Below are 21,875 nucleotides of genomic sequence, written 5' to 3' on the forward strand. Positions count from 1 at the left end.
GACATCCCAGATGTGATAAAGTTTGAAACACAAAATCATGATTTTAAATTTTTAAATAATATAATTTTATTCAATAATGTAATACAAACTAAAGAAATTTGTCAGACAAAGAAAATTCAATAAACATCCTGAGTGTGATAAATTTTAAAGCAAGGTACAGCACACAGTTCCACGTCACAATCCGGACAATAGAACCTGCTTTCTTTTCTGATTTTTTTTCCCTTGTCATCTCTGTGTGAACAGCAAACCACACACATCCTGGTAGGTGCTGCCTTTTTTGCGGTTGGCGGTATATAGTCCATAAAGTGCCGACCTGTTAGGCGTTCTGGGTTGGCAACACCAACAGCACGTCGTCCAGGTCTGTTCGCATCAACTGATGGCATCTGGTGTTTGGCAAAAATCTGCTCAGCCACCTTCCAGATAAAATCTGAATGAACAAGAGGCCTGTCACTCCCTGCTCGGTACAAGATGTAAGCGTTCCAAAGGCATTGTTCCAGAAGATGCCTGAAAATCTTTTTATAATATTTTTTCTGTTGTTTCCGCATAGTCGGGTAAAAGGTCATTGCCTGATCGGCTCGGTCGACACCTCCCATAGTGCAATTATAGTCTATGACGACTTGCGGCTTCAGCACATCTTTCCCACCTTTTGTGTGGACCGTGGCAGTGGAGGTATTGTGCACAGTGCTCATGAGACACACGTCCTTCTTGTCTCGCCAACGTATTGCCATCATCTTACCCTTCTGCCAGGCAACCATTTCTCCGGGTTTTAGTTTTTTCTTTCCAAACATAGATGGCATGTCACGTCTGTTAGGCCTAACTGTACCATAGGCATCCGTCTTGTTTTGGATCAAAACCTCAAACAGTTCCGGCGACGTATAGAAATTGTCCATGGTCACACAATATCCCTGGTTCAGTAATGGCTCCAGCAGTGTAAGGACAGATGATGTGGCCATCCCATAATTGCTGTACCTGGGGTTGAACTTCGTGCCTTTACCGGTGTAAATGACCGAGTTCCATATGTACCCGGTGGATGACTCGCAGAGCATGTATGATTTGATGCCAAACCGCGCTCTTTTGGATGCAATATACTGGATCCAGCTTAGGCGTCCTTTGTAGGCCATCAAACTCTCATCCACGCTGACGTCCCTTTCTGGCACGTAGGCCCGCTGGAAATTGTTCCCAATAATTTGGCATACCTCCCAGATTTTTTTTTAGCTTGGGCGCAGGATGCGTGGCCTCATCAAACTCTTCATTGTTAGTGAAGTGAAAATATTTCATGATGAGGGAAAAACGGTATTCGGACATCACAGTACCAAAAAACGGAGTGGCTAATAACTTGTTGGTGGTCCAGTACCATTTCTGGCGTGGTTTCCCCACCACCCCCTGAAGAATAATGAGTCCGAGAAACAGCCAGATGTCCTCTTTAGTCACCGGTTCCCACCTTCTGCTTCGGGAAAACCTGGCATGCAGCGTAGCGGATTGCTGCTGTTGGTAGCGATTTGTCTCTATGACAATTTTTTCAATTACCTCCTCTGTGAGAAATAATTGCAGGTATGCCAGAGGGTTGCCACGCTCAACTTCGACCTTCATCCCAGGTGATCCAGTGAAGGGAAATCTTGGCAGCGCTACCTGGTCCGTATCGCACTCAATAGGGCACCAAGTGCGCACATCGCTGATGTCAGGTGCAGGATCATCACCGCTGTCATCGCTGTCACTTGTCAGCTCAGTGTCAGACGACAAATCTCCCCACGACTCACTATCGCTGAGTTCTGGGAGCAACTCCATGTCGCTGTCGCTGTCGCTGTCATTCAACTGCTCCAAAGGCGATTTTGTAGCGAAATGGCGCTTTTTGGATTCCATCTTATTATATTTTATTGGAGGCAAGGGGCACTGGGGCAAGGGGCACTGTATCAGTGAGATCTGAGATGATACAATGTAATCCTCTCAGATTACACTGTATCACCTCTTATATATGTGTGTTATTGTGTTGTGAACTTTTGAACTTTTTGAATTTCCCGCCTAGTTCGGCTCCCATGCGCCGCTGCTGCTCGCAGGGAACGGAACTAGGAAGTGAGATGCTGTGATCGCGCTGGCGATCACAGCGGAGCACAGCCGAGGACAGTGGAGGACAGTGGAGGGCATCGCTGGAACCCAGGAGAAGGTAAGGGCTCCGCTGGATGCTCTGCACTGTTACCCCGAGCGTGACTCGGGGTTACCGCTCCTGACAGTAAAAGTCAGACCCGAGTCACGCTCGGGATTACCGCCAAGGAGGTTAATAATCTGCTCCTTATGAGTATGGTGATCACATGTGTGAGACTTTTTCACAGCCTAGCCATATAGAATGGCTCAAAATCCAAAGAGGCACCTACAGGCATTCTAGGGATATAAATTATGCACTACATTTCCTGAATACCTATCACATTTTTGGAGGCCTCGGAATCCCAGGACAGTAGAAATGTATACAAAATAACATTTTGGGGAGTAAACACCCCAAAGTATTTAAGAGGCATGGTGAGTCTTTTGAAGACTTCATTTTGTTGACACAAGTTTTTGGAAAATGCAGAAAGAAAATGAAAAATTTTTATACACAAAATTGCAAATTTAAAAAGGTATTTTTCACATGCAGCATGGGCATACTTAGAATTACACCCCAAAACACATTCTGCTACTCCCCCTTGAGTATGGCGAAACCACATGTGAGACTTTTTCACTGACTGGACTGATTATGTACCACACAAATTAACCAATTGTGCCAAAATCAATGTACTATAATGATCACCTCTATACGAGTGGTCAGGGAATATAGTTTAGTGTAGCATCGCCTAAAGCAGTCCCAGTTCCTTTAAGTCGAGCAAGCCTAGCCTACGGATACATGGCTGCCCCCAGGAATTCCATGTGCACCGGCCTGGTGTCTTGCAGGAATGTGGTAATCAGGATGTGCAGATGGGTCAATTCAGGCCATAGTGCAGAGACATGGTCAACAAACATGGCAAATGATTGGTCCACGCAGCAAGCAGAAATGTGGTCAATAAACAGGCTAGGACTAGTACAGGTGGCAGTACAGGTACAGCTGGCAGTAATTAGAGACAATATGGCTGGTGTGGCGTTGAGAAGGGACACTGGGACTAGTGTGACAGTGATCAAGGACACTAAGTTGGGTAGTGGTAATTAGAGACAATATGCTCCATTCACAAAGTGATATGTTTCCCCTTAAAACATGCTGTAAAATACCGCTCAGCGTTTTTCACATTTTTTTTCCATTTACAAAAAAAGTTACTAAAATGGCGCATAAATGGAAAATTCCTATCAAAATGCTTACCGTAATTTTCCTTTCCTGATGGACTCCATGGCAGCAAAGAGAACTCCTGCTGCCATGGAGTCCATCAGGAAAAGAAAATTACGGTAAGTATTTTGATAGGAATTTTCCATTTTCCTGACAGGCTCCATGGCAGCAACGTGTGGGAAATAACTTGCCATACACACCCGGGTGGGCAAAAAAGATTTATTCAACACCGTCAACCGACAGTACTTTCAAACCAAAATTGACAGAAGATAAAGTAGCTGGCTCAACACAATAATGAGACATAAAAGTATTCAGGTGCAACATGACATGAGGCCGCCCATGAAGTTGAGAGACTTCTGGTCGAATGCGCTGTAACCGCCTCAGGAGGAGCCAAGCCCTTCTCTTTGTAAGCCCATTGGCTAGCTTGAACCACCCATGCTGCAATGGATCTGACGGAAGCCCTGAGGCCCTTGTTTTTTCCATGGAACAGAACAAAGAGGTAGTCAGATTGTCGAAAAAAAGCTGTAGCCTCCAAGTATCGCTTCAAGGTAACTCCCATATCGAGGGGATGTGGCTCCAGACTTCCAGCAGAATTAAAGGTAGGAAGTGTAATTTCCTGGTTTTCGTGGAAGACTGAGGTGAGAAAGGGTTCTTTAGAACCTAGAGACTGAATTTCAGAAATTCTCTTCGCCGAAGTTATGGCTATCAGAAAAGAAGTCATGAGGGTAAGCTCTCTGACCAAGAGTGGCTTGTCAAGTTGCGAAAAGAAATCTAGAACTAGTGGTAAATCCCATTTGGGAAATCTAGGTTTCCTCTGTGGTCTGAGCCTGACTGCTCCTTTGAAGAATTGTTGGACCCAAGGATGTTTGGGCCATGACACCCCAGAGAAAGCTGAAATTGCTGATACTTGCACACGGAAAGAACTAACAAACAAGAAGATATCTAGTCCCACTTGCAGGAAACCTAAGACATCCTGAACTGTCGGATCACTATCAGAGTTGGACCTGAAGGACATGTGGTTTGTGAATTTAGCCCAAATCCTTTCATATACCCGATTGGTACTACTTCTTCTTGCACTCATGAGAGTGGGGATGACCTCCTTGGGGCATTCTAAAGCCTCTAACCTTCCCCTCTCAAAAACCAGACCCTTAGGCGCAGGTGAGCCAGGCAGGGATGTAGTTTTGAGTCTTGAGATAGAAGATCTGGTCTGAGTGGTAAGGGGATCGGATCCTGGACACTGAGAAGCATTAGTAGGGGAAAACAGGGTCTGTTGGGCCAGTAAGGTATTATGGATATCACCTCCGCTACTTCCGACCTGAGTCCCTGCAGGAACTGGAGAATAATGGGGGTTGGTGGAAAGGCATAAGCTCTGCGGAATCACCATCGCTCCGTCAGGGCGTCCACCCCGTAGGCCTGAGGATCCCGGAACCTTGAATAGTACCTCGCCAGTTTCTTGTTGCAAGGGGAGGCAAAAAGGTCTACTTCTTGGGAGATCCCCAAGGTCAAAATCCAACTGAATACTTCCTCGTGGAGAGACCATTTGTTGTTGTCTAAATGGACTTGAGATAAGAAGTCTGCCTGGACATTCTGAATCCCAGGTACATATGTTGCTGTTATATTGACTAGGTTCCTCTGGGTCCAGGTCATAATTGGTTCTACCTCCTGAAGTAGGGACAGACTCCGGGTACCCCCTTGTCTCCTTATGTATGCCACTGCCGTCATGTTGTCTAGTCTGAGTAGAACCGAGGCTCCGGATATCAGATGGCGGAATGCCAAAAGTGCCTGAAATGCTGCCTTAATTCCAAGATATTTGACACTGTTCTTCTGGAGGAAAAACCCAGGTGCCCTGTGCCACTTCTGTCAAACAGTGGGTGCCCCAGCCCTTTTTGCTGGCATCTGTTGTTATTGTTACCTATGTGATGGGAAGAATGTAATGACAGTTGTGATTTTCCCGCTGGAGCCACCAGGGAAGGCAGCTTCTCATTGTTGAAGTAATGCGAATGAGTTGGATTTTGCTGCCTGACCATTGATGAAGAAAATCTTTTTGGAAGGGCCTCATCTTCCACTGAGCCCACTTCACCATTGGAATTGTGGCCACCATGATGCAGACGATCCTCAGACACTGGAGAGCCTGGAGATGGGAAGCAGAAAGAGCCGGACTAATTCTGTCACGGATTACCGAAATCTTCTCTTCTGGTAATGAGATGATGTCTTTCACTGTATTGAAGAGGGTTCCTAGGAATACCAGAGTCTGAGATGGAATTAACTGACTATTCTCCAGATTCAGGATCCATTCGAATTCCTGGAGGGTGGAAATAACCTGACTCCTGTGTACTAAGAGTCGGTCTCTGTCTTGAGCCAGTAGCAGAAGATCATCCAAGTAATGATGGAGATGGATCCCTTTGGTTCTCAAGAGAGCCACAACGGCTAACAATACTTTTGAAAAGACACGTGGAGATGTTGATAGCCCGAATGGTAGGCACGTGAACTGTAAATGAAGGTTGCCCACGGAGAAGCAGAGAAATTGTTTAAAGTCCTCTGCCACAGGGACATGAAAATAAGCATCTTTTAGATCTATGGAGACCATCCAGTCTCCTGATTGGACCCACTGCTAGATTGTGGACAGCGTCTCCATCTTGAACTTTTTCTTTTTTGATAAAACGGTTGAGATGGGTTAGATCTATAACAGGCCTCCATGTCCCGTTTTTCTTTTGGACCATAAAGAGAGGAGAGTAAATTCCCATGCCTCGCTGTTTGTCTGGGACAGGGATGGCAGCGCCTTGAGCCAATAAAGATTCTACATAGGCTAACAGAATCAGCCTTTTTTCTTCTGAGGCTGGAAGAGAGGTGGGAACACACCTGAGTCTGGGAGCGCTGCTGAAGGCCCAGGCATGGCCTGAAGAAACCGTCTTGACAGTCCAGAAGTCCTAAATTGAGGCCATTCAGACATGCCGAAAGTGGAGAAGGCGAGCCCCCACCTGGCCTGTCTGAGCGGGCCCAATCTCAAAAATACTTGGTCGGCTCTCTCTCCCCAGTCGAACCGCCATTGGCGGGTTTCTTGAAGGATGACTGCCTTGCTTTCCATGACCTGGAGAATTCACGGCCTGGTCTGTAGCTAAGAGCTTCCCTAGCTTGTTCCTGATACTGTTTCCTTGGGAGAGATCTTCTCTGACCTTGCAGATGCTTATCCTGAGGAAGGAACCCCAACTTGCCACCAGTGGCCCGAGTTATGGCATTATCCAGTTTATTCCCGAAAAGGAATCTGGCACCACACTTGTTTTGATGCTGGGTCAGCCAGCCAAGGATGAAGCGTAAAAACAAGAAGTGTGCAAATGATAAGCTGCTAACACACAAACAAAGTCCAAATAGCAATATCAAACAAAAAGTGTAGCGCTAAAACAATTGTGGCTGGGTGAAAACACAAAATCACTTCATATGTGCTAAGGTTAAACAAAAAATGAATTTAGATAACCTATATACATAAACCAATGGACATAACATAAAAAATCCACCAAAGTGATGTGAATAAATGGTAATGAGGATAAATAGTAATGGGCTACAATTGTTTAAAGTCCTCTGCCACAGGGACATGAAAATAAGCATCTTTTAATGGGCTCGAAATTGTTTAAAGTCCTCTGCCACAGGGACATGAAAATAAGCATCTTTTAGATCTATGGAGACCATCCAGTCTCCTGATTGGACCCACTGCTAGATTGTGGACAGCGTCTCCATCTTGAACTTTTTCTTTTTTGATAAAACGGTTCAGATGGGTTAGATCTATAACAGGCCTCCATGTCCCGTTTTTCTTTTGGACCATAAAGAGAGGAGAGTAAATTCCCATGCCTCGCTGTTTGTCTGGGACAGGGATGGCAGCGCCTTGAGCCAATAAAGATTCTACATAGGCTAACAGAATCAGCCTTTTTTCTTCTGAGGCTGGAAGAGAGGTGGGAATACACCTGAGTCTGGGAGTGCTGCTGAAGGCCCAGGCATGGCCTGAAGAAACCGTCTTGACAGTCCAGAAGTCCTGAATTGAGGCCATTCAGACATGCCGAAAGCGGAGAAGGCGAGCCCCCACCTGGCCTGTCTGAGCGGGCCCAATCTCAAAAATACTTGGTCGGCTCTCTCTCCCCAGTCGAGGAATGAGGATAAATAGTAATGGGCTACAATAGTCCAAATAACAAGATATCCACATATGTAGTGTCCAGTCTGTGGAAAACTTTCTCTTCAATCACTGAAGTGGAAAGCAAAATTAAAAGCGTATGGTCTGGATGGACAAGGAATACACTTAAAAACACATAAAACATTCTGTCAGAGCCAGGAGGAAGATATAAGTGTCCTACCTGTCCATGAGATCCACTCACCACAGGCAGAGAGACAGGGAGCCAGGGGAAGTCACTACACAAAGCCAAAAAGCATCCCAATGCTTGCAGTGATGTCACCACTATGCCTGACACCGCGCTAGTGCACATGCATGCTTAGCGTCATTTTGACGCCACTGCGCATGCGCGAACCAAGCCTCACTCTCGTATCGCTCTCGTGCATGCGCAGAGCGGACGGAAAGACGGAACCACAAATCAATCGATCAATCCAAGCCGAAGGTAAGAAGGAGAACGCCAGACTCATGAGGGCAATATGGTCACCTGCTATTTAGCTGGGTTTTCTGACCGATGAGCAGCCTGTCTGCCAGTGGCTAGGTCTTAGCTTCTTCCAGCCCTACTTTCCGTGTCCACTCCATACCCCGCTAGTAGCTAGGGCTTAGAGGAGTATTGCAACTCTTCATTCAAAGGTCGCAGCTCAGCCAAACTCGATCGTGGGGAGAAATCTTCAGGTAGGAAGACCATCAACTGAGTCCTACGGAGGAGGACAAAAAAAGAACACAGCCGTGGGCAGGGAGCAACGATTAATGTGAGTAGTGTCCTATAGGGTAGTAGAGGCAGGACTTAACCCACACGTTGCTGCCATGGAGTCTGTCAGGAAAGTTATTTTATGAAGTCTTGCGATATTTTAGTAGTGAAAACATGCTGTAATTTAACGCCTGGCATTAGCTGGCGTATTTATTTACATGAATAAATATGTGTGGTTAAGGAGCGGGTGGCTGCCTGTGTCCTTAATAACCATTAAACCACATGGTTGTTAAGGAGCGGGCAGCCGATGTGTCCTTAACTTATGAGTCATTAGCTGTCAGCGGGGTTCCCCCCGACAGCTGAATGTAAAAAAAAGAATTGCTGGCAATAAAAAAATCTAAAAAAATGGTATGGGGTCCCCCAATGCATACTGGGCCCTTGTGAGCATGCAGCCTGGCAGGTCAGAAAAGGGAAAGGACGAGTGAGCACCCCCCTCTCCTGAACCATACCAGGCCAAATGTCCTCAACATGGGGGGTGCTTTGAGGCAGGGGGGCTCCCCCCAAAGCACCTTTTACAAGGGGAGTCCCAGATCCCACCCCCCATGTGAATGAGTATGGGGTACATAGTACCCTTACTCATTCACCCCCAAAAAATGTGTAGTGTAAAAAAAGACATTAGACAGTTTTTGCCAAGTCCTTTATTTAAAACATAAAAGAAATGTCCCCCAGTGTAGATCCATCATCAATCACGACGCCCGACACCACTGGTGACCTGAAACAATAAAAAAAGGTCCACTCCTGCCAATGGCATCCACCACCATCTGACAGTTTTTAACTAAGCGACGGGGTCACCCGGAGACGTCATTGTGTGGCTCTTTAGTTATTTAAGAGCTGTCAGACGGCAGAGCTGGAAGATGGCAGGAGCCTTTGGCATGAGCTGACTTATTTTTTCCTTTTTTTTGCCTGGGTCAGACAGTGGCAGCAGGTGTCCTGATTGACGATGGACATTTTTAAAAATTGTTTTGAATAAAGGACTTGTTAAAGGGGGCTTCCAGATTCTGATAAGCTCCCCTACCCATAGACCCACACAATCACCGGCCAGGGTTTTGGGGATGAGGCCCTTGTCCCCATCAACATGGGGACAAGGTGCTTTTGGGTGGAGACCCCCTGAACCAAAGCACCACCCCATGTTGAGGGCATGTGGCTTGATATGGTTCAGGAGGGGTGCGCTCGCTCATCCCCTTCCTTTCCTGACCTGCCGGGGAAAGGGCCTAGTATGAATTTGGGAGGGCCCCATGCATTTTTTCCCACAATTTTTATTGCAATTGTTTTGTTTACATTCAGATGTCAGCGGAGAACCCCGCTGACAGCTGATGACTAATCAGTTGTTAAGGACATGGTGGCTGCCCGCTCTTTCACAACCAGTACACATGCCACAAATACTGCATGCCTGGCCACTACTTAATTTATGTATGCATTTAATTGTTTATTCCCTTATGTGAATGGATTTTAATTCCTTTTCATGCGGTATTCACCGAGCGTTTTCAGTGTTTTTTGGTAAATAAAACGGTCTAGTGAATTTTAAAGTGTCAGGATTGCATGCGATATTTAGGCAAAATGTGTTCTGACACATTCCTTAAATGGAGACTGTGAAGGGAGTCACTTTGGGCGGGGGGCCCGTGGAACTCAGAATCCTTTGGAGAGGTTGTGAAACCCTTGTTTTAGCTCCCCATGCACCTCCTATGTCTAAGCCACCATGTGTCTGTTAGGGGCACTGGGTGACCGAGAACCCCAGTCTGATCTGTACTAATCAGACTCACTGTACAACCACACTGGAATGTTGTGTGTGTGTGTGTGTGTATATATACCGTATTTATCGGCCTATAACACACATTTTTTCCCCCTGAAAATAGGGGGCACATTACTGGTGCATGTTATACCCCGATAGTGTACCTCAGAGGGGGACGAGCTCCGCTGGAATTCACTGAGCCTTAATCTGCTGTATAATCAGCTAACTCAGCTCTGATGTCACACACAGTCCCGCCTCTCATGCATTGGACCAGTTCCTGTGATTGACGGAACACTGGTCCAATGCGCACCAGGGGTCTGTCAATTACAGGAACTGGTCCAATGCCGATGGCAGAGGTGGGACTGTGTATGTGACTGCCGACTGAGAGCCGAGTAAACAGGAGATGACAGCTCTGTGATTTCCTGCATGAGAGATGGTGAGGCTGCAGATGGGCTTCAGGCTGCATTGATGGGAGATGGGTGCAGATCGGGCTTCAGATGGGTGCATATAAGGCTGCATTGAGGCTGCAGATGGGCGTACATCAGGCTGCATTGAGGTTGCAGATGGGCACATATCAGGCTGCATTGAGGCTGCAGATGGGCGCATATCAGGCTGCATTAAGGCTGCAGATGTGCACAGATCAGGCTGCATTGAGGCTGCAGATGGGCACATATCAGGCTGCATTGAGGCTACAGATGGGCACACATCAGGCTGCATTGAGGCTGCAGATGGGCACATCAGGCTGCATTGAGGCTGCAGATGGGCACAGATGAGGCTGCAGATGGGCACCACTCAGGCTGCATTGATAGTACTGACCATTATTTTGCTTCAAAGTGGTTTATTTTGAAAAAAGTTTTTTCCTGAAACTTCCCTCTTAAATTGAAGGTGCGTGTTATACGCCTTTGTGTGTTATACGCCAATAAATATTATATATATATATATATATATATATATATATATATATATATATATACATTTTCTAACTATGGTGTACTCTCTGGTGGGTCGTTTGGGGTGTGGCTGTATTCCATTGTTCTATTGTTTGTGTCTACCTTGTGAGCAAAGTATTATGGGATGTATGTCATGCTACTGGAGGAGGTAAAGTTTACCCCACCCTGAATGCAAAGGTGGGGGGGATTGTCCCGAATGTTACCTCTGTGTACCTGTGTTTTCAATAAAGAGTTCATGTTCTAGCTTGCAGCCAAACAAATCCTGCTTTGTTCCTGGTTGTAATATGCGGCTAATATCTATATTCAGACTGGAAGAAGCGGTATATGATGAAGGCACTCAAGTGGAGTGTGGGACGTTTTGTTACATTGGTGGCAAGCAGTGGGATGCTTCCTGAAGTCTGGGACATCCAAACCTCCGCTGGGGACAAAGATCAGGATAGCAGACTTCGGTCACCCCAGCAGAGATATGGATCTGGCATCAGAGTTCCCAGGGCTGCTGCGGATCGTCCTTTCAGCATATTCCAGGACTGTGTAAGCGGATGAATACCTGGAGCTCAGGCAGCAGATTCGGGTAGGACTCTTCATTGGAGCCCTCCAGGTTGCTGGTCTGCTACAGGGCAGCAGGAGATGGAGCTGGACAATCGTTATAAGGCTTTGCAATGGCACGCAGAGCAGGAATATTTAGGGGAGACAACAGAATGCTCCCCAGAGGGATATGACTTAGGCAGCCCTGGATTGCTGTGGGAGAGCCTTACAGATCGTTTGGTGTTTGGCGATGAAGGTGAACCTATCCTTGAGGAAATGCAAGAATACAGAAAGGCAATGCTCGGTCTTGAAGTGGTCTCAGAGCTTAAACCTGATCTGGACTATTTGCTAAGGAAGGAGCAGCATCTGGAAAGGGCATACAGGAAACTGCTAGAACATGTTCAGAAGCATGACAGAGAATCGGCAGTGGAAACTCCAGAGATTGCCATCTTCAAAGTGTTGACAACAGGGCAGAGCTCTGCTAACCCCTGCCCAGCACCAATAACATCTTCTGGGTTCTACGAACTGAAGATTGTGAACCTCTATCCCCAGACACCAGTTTCAGAGACTTGGGATTTAATAGATTTCTCTGTTGAAGAAGGACAACCTGTTGAGCATCCAGCAGAAGAGGGGGCATCAGGGCAAACATCACTGAGCTCTGCTCAACACCAACAGCAGCATCTGTGGAGTTACCAGAAACTTCTCCAGCTGAAGTGCTGACCACTGTACAGAGGATCCAAGACCTCTGCCCCACACATGTGGCAGTTCCGGAGGCCCAGGGTGAGAAGGAGATGGTCACTTCCCAGCAGCAGATTAAGATCAAGGGGGAGAAGGGAGAGGAGGTGTTCGTCCTCCCTTCCCAACAGTTGGCCAGGAGGGAGGAAGCGATCTTTCCTCCCAGCAAAGATCAGCTCATCAGTCCAGAGAGTGGAGATCAAGAATAGCTATTCCCCTCTAGCTCCGGCGCTCCACAGCCTCTGGCATCCTGTCACAGTGATACAGTGAGAGCGTGGAAAGCCAGCTAGCTTGTGCAGGAGTTGGGCTGTGTTCTGTCTCAACTGTCCTCCTAACCCCTCCCTCACTGCACTGCTTATCCAATCTAATACTTCGCCTCCCATTTGCGCCCGCCCACACTCCAGCCACATGCATGCAATGCACAGGGGAGTTCTGTTTTCAAACAATAGCTGCCACAGCCCTGGGGGAGACCAGCCTGAATGGGAGAGCATAATTGGTGAGTGAGACCCCCAGAATAACCCCCCTCTCTGTTCCCACCCCTTTGTGGTATGCACCTTCTTCCGCTCTTCCTCATCACCTTCTTCTCTCTCTCCCCCCAGGCTAGGGCCTAACCTGCCTGTATACTGTCTTAGTCTGTCTGTATACTGTTCTAACCTGTCTATATACCGTCCTTGCCTGCCTATATACCGTCCTAGCCTGCCTATATACCGTCCTAGCCTGCCTATATACCATCCTAGCCTGCCTGTTTACTGTCCTAGCCTGCCTGTTTACCGTCCTAGCCTGCCTTTATACCATCCTAGCCTGTCTGTATACCATCCTAGCCTGTCTGTATACCGTCCTAGCTTGTCTGTATATCGTCCTAGCCTGTCTGTATACTGTCCTAGCCTGCTTATATACCATCCTAGCCTGCCTGTATACTGTCCTAGCCTGCTTATATACCATCCTAGCCTGTCTGTATACTGTTCTAGCCTGTCTATATACCATCCTTGCCTACCTGTATACCATCCTAGCCTGCCTGTATACCGTCCTAGCCTGCCTGTCTACCATCCTAGCCTGCCTGTCTACCGTCCTAGCCTGCCTGTATACCGTCCTAGCCTGCCTGTATACCGTCCTAGCCTGCCTGTATACCGTCCTAGCCTGCCTGTATACCATCCTAGCCTGTCTGTATAACATCCTAGCCTGCCTGTATACTGTCCTAGCCTTCCTGTATACCTACAGGCCACGGCTGGTATGAGGAAGTGAGCCAGTGCAGCCACTATTTGTCTTCAGGCCAGGTGCAGGTGCGGGCCTGCGGACCACAGGAGAAGAAATAGTGGAGAGGCACCGCAAACATCTCCTCCGCCACCTTCACCGTATACATGGGCAGGGCAAAAGGGGTGGAGTCAGAGGCGGAGCCAATGGGGCGGCAAAATTCGTCTACACACTATACATGGCCGCTATGCAAGCAGCCTTATATAATGTGGGGCATGGACTTAGTCCCCCTGAGCCATGATTGGCCAAAGGCACCGTGCCTTTGGCCAATTATGGCTCTCTCAGCAGGGCGCGCTGTGATTGGCCAAAGCATGCAGGTCAGGTGCATGCTTTAGCCAATCATCATACAGCAATGCACTGCGATCTTGCAGTGCATTAAGGGGCATTCTGCGGCAACTGAATTTCGTCCCATAATAATCGCTGTACGGCGAACGGGAGAACATCAAGCTCATCCCTATTGGCCGATAAGGATCTGAAAATCCATATGAAGGTCTTGGACCTCCTTTGAGGAAGTGTCATAAGCCCAGCTTTTCTCCAAAGTATTGCAATTCAATATTCTGGATCATAATACAAATAGACTCTCCCTGATTTCCAACTCAGTACTGGAGTCAGGGAAAACCCTCCCCTCACACCATGACATGGAAAGTATTTACAATGGATGCTAGTGTATCATGCTAAGGAGGAGTCCTTTCAGTGCAGGGGACTTGGTCATCGAGGAAGCTCAACTTCCCAGCAACATCCTAACACTCAGGATAATTCAGTTTGTTCCTTCTCTGCTGGATTTCTCAGCTGTGAGGTCACCCAATCAGGATTCGGTCAAACAATGCCATGGCAATGGCCTTTGGCATCCACCAAAGAGGCACCAGAAGTTGTGATGCCTTAAAGAGAAGTGGACTCTACTTTCACTTTGGCAGATCTGCATATTCTGGCCCTGTCTGAAATTCACATCCTAGGTGTTGAAAATCAGAAGGCAAACTTTTTATAGCAGTAAGTATGTCTAGCATCATTAAAAGGAATGAGCTCTCCACATGGAGGGGTTCTAAACTCTGTCACAAGTAAGTGACATCAGAAATGGATCTCCTGGCATCTTGACTCCAGGACAAGTTGAAGAGTTTTGACGTCAGGTCCAGAGATCCTCAGGCCTCTGCAGTGGATGCTCTGATTACTCCATGGGGTCAGTTCAACATGATCTATGCCTTTTCTCCTCTACAGCACCTCCCTTGTCTTCTGCTCATGATCAAGATGAAATGCATTGCAGACTGGGGAGAATGCTGTACTGACAATTCCAACTCCAACTCCGATCTCTCTGTGGTTCTTTTTGAATCATCTTGACCTTGTGTTCCAAAGGCCAGTCTCCCATCCTGCTTCTTGGTCTTGGCTTTATCAGCAATACCATTGAAGCCCATGTCCTCAGGGACAGGGGACTGTCAACGTTGGTCCTCCCGACCCTCTTGATCGCTAGGAAGATGTTGCCTTCTCACAAAGTCCAGCATCACACCTGGAAGTCCTATTTTGAGTGGTACAAGGCCAATAAATGTCATCCAAAGAAGTACTCCATTGACCATCCTGTCCTTTGTGAAGGGTGTTGCACACATTTCTCACCTTGTACATTTCCTGTTGCTCCGTGGTACCTTAACCTGTTTTTTTCGGCCCTTCAGAGGTTGCCCTTCAAGCCCATTAGGGATGTCTAACCTCACTTGCAAGGTAGCCTTTCTCAATGCTATCACATCAGAGTGGAGGGTCTCTGAGTTAGCAATCTTAGCTTTTTCTGGTGTTACACAAGCACAAGGTTGTCCAGAGGCCTAATACCTTCTATCTTCCTAAGGTGGTTTCTTCCATCCACCTCAACTAGGATATTGCCCTTTTCTCATTATGTCCTGCTTTGAAATATCCCAGGGAAATTTCTCTTCACTGTCAATGTTGTATGCACTGTGAGAGCTTACCTCTTGGTCACAGTCTCCTACTGTGAGAGTTTACCTCTTGGTCACTGTGACGGGAGGGCCCGTAGAACGGAAAGTAGCGGATGCCTTGTTTCAGCTCCCCATACACCTCTTATGTCTAAGTCACCCTGTGCTATCTTGGCACAGGGTGAGTGAGAAAATATATCTTGGACTACTTAAAATGGGACAGTAATATTTGTCCACAATATCTCCCAGGATGTATGTAGAGACTATTCTTGGTTTGATTGATTCTGAACTCAACATGTTAGTTAATTGAGAGAGCTAATCACATTGTCCTCTATACAATGTAGGAGACGGGCCGACTCCTATTGTAACTGCTATTGTGAGGAAATGTCCTGCGGTTGTACTTATGATAATTAACTCTGTTACTGTGCGAAGCTCGGTGACCACAAGTCAGGGCAAAAGGTCATCTCAGTCACCTAGGCTGTATAAAGGATTAGATAATTAGCTCATGTTAATTAGGTTACAGTTGTATTGTTAGAGGAGGTTCCAACGGCATATAAAGTCTTGTAATTTTGAATCTAAAAAAAAACAGTCCATGTTAGCAGTGAAGCAAGTGTCGCTTTGTTTTCTGCTCAGAGCGGTTTGAATATCTGATATCTGTATTCAGACTGGGAGGAAGTGGTATATCGACGGAAGCACTCAAGCAGAGTGAGGGACGTTCCATGACAGTCACACTCTCTTACTGTGAGAGTTTATCACTTGGTCACAGTCTCCTTTCAGCAGTCAGATTTCTTCTTTGGCCTTCCTGAAGGTTCCTGCAGAGATTTTCCTGCTTCCTCCTCCACCATTTCTAGTTGGATTAGACAAGTTATCATTCAAGTCTGCGGTCTAAAGTATGTTTAAGCCTAAGGTCTAAGTGCATCATGGGCTTTTCAGCATCAGACATCAAATTCTAAAATTTGCAAACCTGCTACTTGGTCTTCTGTTAATACATGTGTTAATTTTTACCAGGTCAATGTTCAGGTCTCAACTGATGCCAGTTTTAGGTATGTAGGGTGCTTTAGGCTGTTCTCTGAGATCTATTGAGTCCTTCTTTATGTGTTTGTTGAGTTGACCTGTAAACATTGTTTTCTGTATTGCCCAATCCTAAGTTGGACTGCTTATGGATGTTCCATGGTTAAGACTAAGATCCCGGCTCCTGTTCCAGGTAGTCATCTCTAGAGTTCCTGATGGTGGAGATGGGCCAGAAGCCCTAGTGGCCTGTGGGCTATTTTGCTGAGAGATGGCGTCATGACCCTCAGGGTCACCCTGACCCAGAAGCAGGATGGCTAGACTGTGTATAGAGGAAACCAGAGCATTGTCTGGATAAAGTGAGGGGCATTGGCTTTAGCGTTATAGCTCTGACTCACATGTAACTATTTTGAAGACACTGCCCCAGCAACTTCAAAACCTGGAGCCTAAACACCCTTTTTGATAAGTGGACACACCCAGCATCATTTCAGAGAGCTCTGGAAGTCCTTGCAGGAATTCAGTGCGTGCCATTGGAAGTCCTAGCAGGGATTCTGTGAGTACCCTTTGGAAGTACTGGCAAGGATTCTGGAAATCCTAGCTGGGATTCCACGAGTTTCATTGGAAGCATCATTAGCTTGGCACTGGGGTCATCTGGTGGCTGTCTACCACCCCCCCTCCTTGGAAAGTCTCCAGATGACCCCAGCGCCAAGCTTCTTTGGACGTGCATGATGAAAGAACTGATTAATTCAGGCACATGGACTTGGCTTGCTGACTCCCAAGAATTTTCTTCTATGCCAAACTCTGTTACATTTATTTACACACTGAAGATGCCCAGAAATGCATATGTAATGCACAATTACTTCAACCTCATGCTCTGTGTCATTCACCAAAACAGGCAGAGGAGAGGACCTGCTGGGAAAAGGATCTGGTGACATTGCCATAGATAGGACACATGGAATATCAGATGTACCTTGAGTGAATCTGGGAGCGTGAGTATGACCACCACTGGGTATTAATGACTGATTGGACAGGAAATGGGCCAATGAACCTAGGCTCAATTTCTTCAAGGGACATCCTAGCTTAAGTTGGCAATCTCATCACTACTTATGTTCCTTGCGTGGTTTTCATCTAAACTTTGTATAGCTGAAGTTTCTCTAGATTTATAGAATCTAGATTTCAGTAGATTTGCAATCAGAGAGGTAATCCTGCCTTACACCTCATATGGGGAGAGAAGCAGGGTCAAACTGACAAAAAAAGAGGGACTGTGAGCTAGCCCAGTGTGTAACATTGTTATTTGCAAATTCTGAAAGGAATGAAAGCTTGTTCCAGGGTTTGATTTGTTCTGTTTGCTCATTCACCTGAGGAATTTACCCTGACAATAATGAGGAATGTTTACCTAGTTTCATACAGATATCCTGAGGGGAACTGTTTGGTAATAACTGGGTACGTTTTAGACATCAACTTTATTTGAGCCATTAGATTGTGTTGAAACATCAGGAAATTTTTCTCAGCCTGAATAGTGTAAGGAGAAACAGGAGCAGGGTCATAAGGAAACATTTCTGACAGAAAATTGGGTTTCCTGTCCCTTGAGCCCAGTATGCAAGTCAGATGAAAATCAAATCTAGAAAAGAAAAGAGCCCATCTGACCTGGCATTGTGTGGGGCACTTGGCAAATCTCAAATACTCTATCTTCTTATGGTCAGTGTAAATCAAGATAAGATGTGCTTCTTCTAACAAATAATGTCACTCTCCTCCAAGGCAGCCTTAATTGCCAGCAATTCACTGTCACCAATGTCGTAATTTTTCTCCAGCGCTTTTAGCTTCCATGAGAAAAAAGCAACAGGGTTCTAAAGTGCCTTGGGGCCCTGGACTGGTGAGAGAGAATTGCACCTACCATTGTCTTCAACATGTCTACCTCCAAAACAGAAGGCAAGGATGGGTTGTGGTGCTGCAAGACAGGTGCCATGGGTAAACAATATCTTCAACTTATCAAGCGCAGGCTGGATTTCTGTGAACATTTGAAGAAAAAATGTGAACTGGTAAATTGGTTGACAGGGGTAACAATAGAGGAAAAATTCCATATAAACATAGGATAGAAATTAATGAGCCCCAAACAATGCTGGAATCCCTTTTATCAATGAGAGATAGCCATTCAGGGACTGTGAAAACCTGTTTAGGGTCCATGGAGGTACCCTCAAAGGCTGTGACCAGCCAAAGGAATTGGATGTTGATCCACAGGGCAGTGCCCACCCCATGTAATATTTTGACACTCCCTTGCCTGGGGGCATATTTAATATGACAAATTAAACTCCCATTGGTTTCAATAGGTAATCAGGTTCCTCATCTGAACTTATTTGCACTCCGCTCGAACCAATATTAAGGCAGTTAAGCTGATCCCTAGTAAGGAGACTAGAGGACCTGCAAACAAGGTCAAAATACAAACATCATGCATAATATACAGCAATACAAACAATTAAGTACGCTCTATAGAAACTGTTAGTTTTTTCAGTATTCAGTATTTTCAGTATTTGAACAGGCAAACATTAAATCTTGAGTCATATAGTGCCTACAGATAATATAATACAGGTATATAATACAGAATATTTAATGCAGGTAATATACTTCAGACTGTATACAGGTAATATAATAAATGGCACATAAAATTGAAATGGTGCATGTATTTATTTTCATTATCTAAAATGGTAATGCAGATTTATCACATGGAAAAAGTAAGTACATCCTACATATTTGCCACAGCATCTTCTATTAGAAAAGTACCGTATATTTAAAAGATCCGTTAGGCCAAATGTAAGGGCTACAGTATTTTGCATGAGTGAATTTTTAATACGACAATATTATATCAATATTAGGTAATTATTAGCACAATATGAAAGCATAAAGTTACCTAAATAATAGGTATAATAATTACAATGTATTATTTTGATAAAAGCTAAGTGAAAAGATGCTTATATTTCATATATTTCTTTAGGTGGCCCTCTTTGCTCCTGCTGTGTGTCCGATCCCCTGGCTCTCTCTTTTCTACCTCCTTATAACTGCCAGAGTCACCGCACGGCAAGTGTTGCAGCTCTTCGAATGAAGGCAAGAGAGCATTCTGAGGCTGTACTCCAATCTGCACAACTTCTTTCTTCACCAGTTAATGGCACTGGCGGCTCAACAACAGCCTTGCATGAGGATGGGCAAGAAAGAAGCCCTCAGGTGCAAGAACAGAATGACACAGAAAAAAATGTATAATGAACTGCCCATGTCTAAGGCTGTTTGCATCAATAAAAAAAAGGGCATGGAGCTTACTTCCTCTTCCTGGAGCAGAACCAGATGTATTTGACCCTAAGCTATAAAAGTTCTTACTAAATACAGTATATATCTATGCCTATATTTGTTATGCTACTGTAAAGACCTGTACATTTGTTTCAGTAGCCCCATTGGGCTGAGGTCTAGAATGACTTAATGACTTGCTTATCTGAACCTTCCACAGTAAATGCTCAAATAAGTGTTTATGTGGATGTGTTATTTGTCTACATCAAATGAACATGGAAATACTTAAAGTTGAACTCCTGGTAAACTGTTAAATACATACTGTAGTTAAAGTGTAACTAAAGGCAAAACTTTTTTTTTATAAATGTTTAATAGAGTAAAGGAGGGTTATAACCCCCATCATTTTTTTTTATTGTTTTGCCATCTGTGACCCATTGGGGAGAATTCCCTTCACTTCCTGTCCCATAGCCCAAACAGAAGGTGAGAGGAAATGCCACCAAAGTGTGGGGATCCCAGTGTTTCACGTGTTTCACCACCGTCACCAGAACTAGTGTACCCATTGCAAGATTTCCCTTCTATTAGTGTTTTGATGTCAACCCAAAATTTTTCTTTTACTTTGACTTTGACTTTGATTTTTGATGATAACGGTAAACAGGACAAATACAGAGTTTGAAGTAGTAAAAAAACTGACAGGTGTTCTAATCCCTCTCCACTCTATCCGAAACTAAAAAAAAGTGTTGCACTTTAAAATACATGTTTAGAAGCTGTCTTAGCTGCCAACAGATTTGTATTTCTGTCTCTCCAGAACTGAAATTACCCACAGCTCTAGTGCACAGTGGGGTGACTTTCTTGCCTCAGCCTGTGACTAGACAGAGGAGGAGCATCAACAGATCTGCTCTCTCCTCATCAACATGTTCTTTGTAAGCACATGTGAATACAGCACACCAAATAATATTGATCTTTCCTCTCTAAGGGCTAATTCATATGAAGGATGGTAAAAACAGGCAAATTAATGGTTTTACAGTCCCCGACTGCACGTCTGAACACAGTGATGCAGCTGCACACATGCCATGGTCACAGCAACAATTAAATAGCATGTCACATTTGGTGCATTGTACACTGCCAAACACAACCCATTAAAGTGAATGGGGCCATGCTATAACCACCCTGCAATGGTATGCTGCAGGGTATGGTGCGTTTGCATTTTGAGGGTAAAAATAGGCAGTGAGGAGGTGACATATTGCCGAAGAACACCTGGAGTTCAGCTTTGACTTGAGATCTTTTCCACAAACAGAATGGTACAACTTTTACTGATTATTGTAGCACAGGGTGTGTTTTTTCCTCCAGGAACTATTTGTATGAAGCTAATCATGCCTCTGTTTGGGTATGTTTTTGAAGGTTATATCTATTGATCCTGTTTACACACAGTATCACCTATCCAAATACAATTTTTTCTTTCAAACTGAAACTGCAGTTTTTCTATTTATTGTCAGAGAGTTTGAAAATTGTCATCCGTGATTTAGTGGCGCAAATGCAACAGTTATTTTTTTTTATTTCAATTTCACACACTAGGGGGAGTTGTTTACTTGAACAGAAACGTAGAGCTCTAAACATCAAAGGTTACTTTGAAGAATATATTTATCAATTCCCTAGTTAAATATAAATGCTTTTTACCTAAGAATTACAATCATAATTAAAATAGTATTCTCTTTCAAAACACAATGTTTTTGGGGAAATACACATTTCGTTGCTTTGTTAATATCTAGCCCCTAAATGGTACTATTTATTTATCTACCCTTAAAGCTTAGTTCTTCTGCAGCTACTTCTTTTTGCATAATTATCCTAACACCAGTATCCACTGCATATATGCCTGCTATCTGACTTTTTTGTGAGAAGATTCATTCTGTTTTAACTCCGTTTTCAGATTTCAAAAATAGCTATATCTTTTAAAATACATAAATAATTGTTTGGCCCCATAAAATATAAAGTCTCAGATTAAAAAAAAATGACCCTTGTAAATAATTGTGTGGGATAGTGATTTGTGCATGTTTAGTTTACTGCATTATGATGATATATGATCATTTTTTAAATTATTTTCTTTGGATGGTCCTAAGTATATATAAAAAATTGTCTTTTATGTATCAGATTTTTTGTTTCCTTGTGTCCACTCAAATTCTGGTAACACTTTATCTTGCGAAGTGTCAGTCCAAGTCTGGAAGTTTACCACTACTAACAAGCAAATACATTGTTTTATGAATTACAGTACCTTAAAGCATAATAAACCCCAAACAAAAAGGTAATATATTGCAG

General features: G+C 44.8%; 1 protein-coding gene across 1 annotated transcript in view; it reads left to right on the forward strand.

Moving 5' to 3' along the window:
- The window catches only part of DRGX (dorsal root ganglia homeobox), a 408,932-nt gene extending 387,268 nt beyond the window's left edge, over nt 1–21,664 (forward strand). The window contains exon 6 of the mRNA XM_073595208.1: nt 19,282–21,664. Coding sequence (XP_073451309.1) covers nt 19,282–19,544 — 263 coding nt within the window. The 3' untranslated portion in view covers nt 19,545–21,664. The remainder of the gene's footprint in view (nt 1–19,281) is intronic.
- The last annotated feature ends 211 nt before the right edge of the window (nt 21,665–21,875 follow it).

The sequence above is a fragment of the Aquarana catesbeiana genome, linkage group LG08 (assembly GCF_042186555.1).
Source record: "Aquarana catesbeiana isolate 2022-GZ linkage group LG08, ASM4218655v1, whole genome shotgun sequence".
NCBI lineage: Eukaryota > Metazoa > Chordata > Amphibia > Anura > Ranidae > Aquarana > Aquarana catesbeiana.